We start from the raw sequence: 4,145 nt of genomic DNA on the forward strand, positions 1-4,145 counted from the left end.
ACCTCACTCAATGGAGACGTCACTGACACAAGAAGGTCCTCTTGTCGAACCCATGGTCGGTGCCGTTCGATCGAGTGCTGGTCTTCATGTGGTTTTGTGCATAGTTAGCATTCAAATTCGAGCACTGCTATACACACGACGGATGGACGCACGACCCACAGACGACAAGGCAGGTAGACCGTAGGATTAGCTGGGGTTTTTAATCTGTGTGGCTCCTGCTCCCGTCGGGCACACATCGTCCAGCAGTCAATCGTGTGCAGAGCACTTTCGTTCAAATTCTCGGTTTAGCTTAATTCTCCTCTTTGTCAATTTGCCCGTAGGACTGCCTAGGCTCATCTTTTTAGGAAAAGGATGGGTTGGCACATGACCCCATGTTTACTGCAGATCACAGCCCAAGCCTGAGAATTAAAAAATAAATATTCTGTTCACACTCTTCATCGCATCTAGCAGCACTCGTAAGCTTATTGTTAAAAGAATAAAATTAAAATCCTCTGGATTATTAATGTAGTTCTTATCATGTAAGGGATATGATTCTTATAATGTCAGAACTACCAATTGTTTTTTTAATTCGCAAAAGAAAGTACCAACTGTTTTACATGAGAATATTCTTCCACGAGCAGTTTATTGTTCAGTTTTAGAATCTAATGTATATAATCACAGAATTCTTTGAAGAATTCTTTCAATTAAATTGGAGACATAGCAAACAACAATACCAGACTTATAGCAATTGGTTGGACCTGTTTTTTCACGTTATTCAACAGAACAGCTCATGATAAAACTTTTGTTACACAGGGATGTCAATTAGGCAAATTTAGAAGAATAGCAAACAGCAATGCCGTTCCTTTCAAACAACAAATAGGCAACGTTAGAAGAAAAAACATAATTCATTTGACACAGGGATATGTTTCATTTCAAACAAATATTAGTACTGCTGGTGCAAAGGCAAGACGTGGGGCAGACCAGAGTTGAATAAACATTGTCAGGTGACCTAGGTTCATATTTTATAGCCTGTGCCATCAGCAAGTACTAGGCTTTGTTAGCAATTGTAGCATGGTAAACAGTAATTGATCTCTCCCGCCAAACTTATTGATGGGCGCCATGCACATATCTCCATAAATGGTGTCAGATGATGTACAGCTTTGAGCGTGGGTTCGGCTGAACCATGGCTCCGTACAATATTTTCGGTACCTACACACAAAATAACAGAAGGAAACATAATCACCTCTCAAGCAAGAAACGGAGAAGGAAGAGGATGGGGAGCACCACCTCCCAGTCATGACATCTCACCTGTGGTCACCTCTTTGCGCGGCAGCACGCGAATTTGCTTTGCCTCAAGCCGGATTTTCTTCATCTCTACCTGATTGGTCCATCCCAACCTCGCTATGACACCATCTGCAAGAGCCGCGCCATCTCCCCATGTGGCCAGACACGAGATCAGACATGACAACATTTCTTTCTATGAATAAGCTAGGACTCAAGGACACACTAATGTGTTTACTGTAGTGCAGACCATTAGAAAGCTGGTATATGTTTAGCATATATCAAAAAAAGTAAAATGAACCAACAAGTATGCCTTTCAACAAAACAATATAATTATCAAGCCACGGATTAATGAATTCCCAAATTAGTCGATTTACCACATATGCAACTATGTTTTCTAATAGCTTGCAAGTGGAGCTATCAGAAGAAATTGATGTGAGCATGGCTTATAAAATACAAAGAAGAATATATCAGCTAAGTATCCATCGACGGAACTAAAAAGAGCAGCAGATTAGACTCATACCTGCTCTAAAATACTGACTTCTTTTCATTGGCTTCTTGATGTCTTGCATACAGCAGCGCCGTCACATACATCAGAGATGGTGACTAACAGAATAAATGAACAACAGTAAGAGAAGACTAGACTCATAAGAACAGCTGCACATCAGCTCCAAACAGCAACACGGCTGGTCAAAACAGCAGCTTGACAACGTTTCAGTAATCATCAGAAGTTCACAAATGACAAATCGCAACAAAGCAAACATAACAATTAACAAAGTTCTTATTTCTCCGGCCGCTCTCACAAGTCATAAAAGAAACACAAGCACGCACACATCACACATAAGACATAATAAAGTTTCAGAGTCCCACACATAACAAAGAGACAAGTTCATGAAACTTAAAATACTTGATACAGATCATAACTTGACAGCCTGATGCCATCATGCGGCCTCCTGAATCATCAGCCCTTCGATGCCACCATTTCATATTCTGCTGCACATGGTCTTCTACAGCTTAATTAGAGCCTAGGCAACGAGCTCGCCCTCCAGCACGTGTAGGTGAGCGCCTAGGTGACCTACTTCTTCAAACACTGGAGCATCCCAGTTGGACCAATGCTGATTGGGATCCCAAGGTTGGCAAAGAGACCCCTCAAGGTGCCCTCTTCTATCTTTGGGAGTCCACACAATGGTCCACTGAGCCAACGGTCATTTGGCGGCAGTTTCATCAGAGTAAGACTGGGTGCAATCCACACGGGAGAAGGCCAGTTGGACCAAAGCTGAGGAGACACAAGGTCCTCCTTGCTATTATAATTGCCAAAGCCAACTACTCCAATGTCACGACGACTACTCTTACGAGCCTGATTGTACTGTTGATCGTCAGTAAAGTAGGCATGATTCCCCTTGAGAGCAGGGTAATCTTTGGCACTGAGACAAAGTGAATCATTAAGCCCAAGAAACAGCACATGCTCAGGCAAGCAATCAACTTCCACAAGCCTCTCAGCACCATCATCAACTTTGTATAATTTAATTTCCCTGGTATTCGGAACTGGTATTTTAGGGTCGGCGTCTTCATCAGGATCATCAAACTCCTTTAATCTTGAAACAAGCAGCAGACCACCCCATGGAGCCTGAACAATGTGTACAGCATCGGGATCAAAGCCCTCGTCTCCCCCCTTGATAATCTTCATTGTAACATCAGGACCACTAAGATCGAAGGCATGAATTTCTCCCGTCGTACTCGCTGCATACAGCAACCCATCCTTGTAGGTGCAGTCCTGGTAGTCACAGTGTGGTTCCAGCAAGGTCCACTTGTCATCCCCAACCCTTGCAAAGGATAGGTGAGTGTATGGCCTGTGGATGAGCACCGCGATGTAGCTTCCTGCCGATGTGTCATGGAACACAAACGCCTTGAACTGGAAGCATTCCCGCAGCTCACAACGAGGCATGATCGACGGCGTGAAGAAAGCCCGTCTTGCAGAGTGACTTGGGTATTCATACTCGTGGACCGAACCCGTGTCATCAAAGATGGGCTTCACGTACTCAATGGTGGTCACTGAAGGGAGAGCAATCTGCTGGCCAGTAATAGGATTGACGAGGTGCATTTCTGATCTATCGTCGACGGTGACCAGGAAGCCCAACGAGGACCCGATGATGAACCGGTGGCGGAGAGGCGGCTCCGGGAGGGTCAGCCTGTAGACCCTCTTCTCCACGAGGCTGTAGAGGCACGCAACATGCTCACCAGCAGATTCAGAGGTGTAGAGCAGGCACGGCGTCTGGGCCTGCTTGTGCTTGTCGAGGCTGCGCAGTGCGGTGTACGCAGAGCGCCACGAGGCGCAGACGCAGCCGGCGCGCATGAGGTCGGGGATCTCGAGTGTGGCGAGGACTATCATCAGGATGTCCTCCGGAAGCTCCGGCGATGCCGCCGGCGTAGCCTCAGACGCCGGTGGAGAGACAGGTCCTCTGTAGAAATTTTTTCAGTAAAACTCTGAATAAATTGAAGAACTCTAAAACCAGAGATCGACGAGAAGGCAAAAGCACTCACCGGCGGCGGTCGACTCGAGCGGACTGGCTGGGGATTGCGGAGGAGGATCCCGCCCGCCGAACGCCGCCGGCGCATCCCGCGAGCAGAGGGTCCCGCGGCGGCAGGTCGATTTGGCTATGGCCCGGGCGGCGGAAGGGGGGCGACGGAGCCGCTGGCGCCATCTGGACACTTCGAGATGCGGCGGTGGAGGTGGCGGCGGCGGAGGGCTGGATGAGGCGGCAGCAGCGGACGGAGGTCAGGGATCTCGAGTGTGGCGGCGGCGGCTGCGGCGACGGTGGGGAGTTGGAGAACTTTTTTTCCTCGGTTTTACTTTTTTTTAGGAAGATTTCCTCGGTTTTACTCAT

The 4,145-nt window shown here is 47.3% G+C and overlaps 1 protein-coding gene across 1 annotated transcript; it reads right to left on the reverse strand.

The window, feature by feature from the left end:
* Positions 1-2,014: 2,014 nt before the first annotated feature.
* On the reverse strand, positions 2,015-4,145 carry LOC119299070. Its single transcript, XM_037576366.1, has 2 exons — positions 3,802-4,145; positions 2,015-3,719 (listed from the first exon to the last, which is right to left on the reverse strand). Exons 1-2 carry the CDS (start codon positions 4,143-4,145, stop codon positions 2,336-2,338), a joined length of 1,728 nt encoding a protein of 575 aa, XP_037432263.1. The 3' UTR covers positions 2,015-2,335.

Source organism: Triticum dicoccoides, chromosome 5A (assembly GCF_002162155.2).
Source record: "Triticum dicoccoides isolate Atlit2015 ecotype Zavitan chromosome 5A, WEW_v2.0, whole genome shotgun sequence".
NCBI lineage: Eukaryota > Viridiplantae > Streptophyta > Magnoliopsida > Poales > Poaceae > Triticum > Triticum dicoccoides.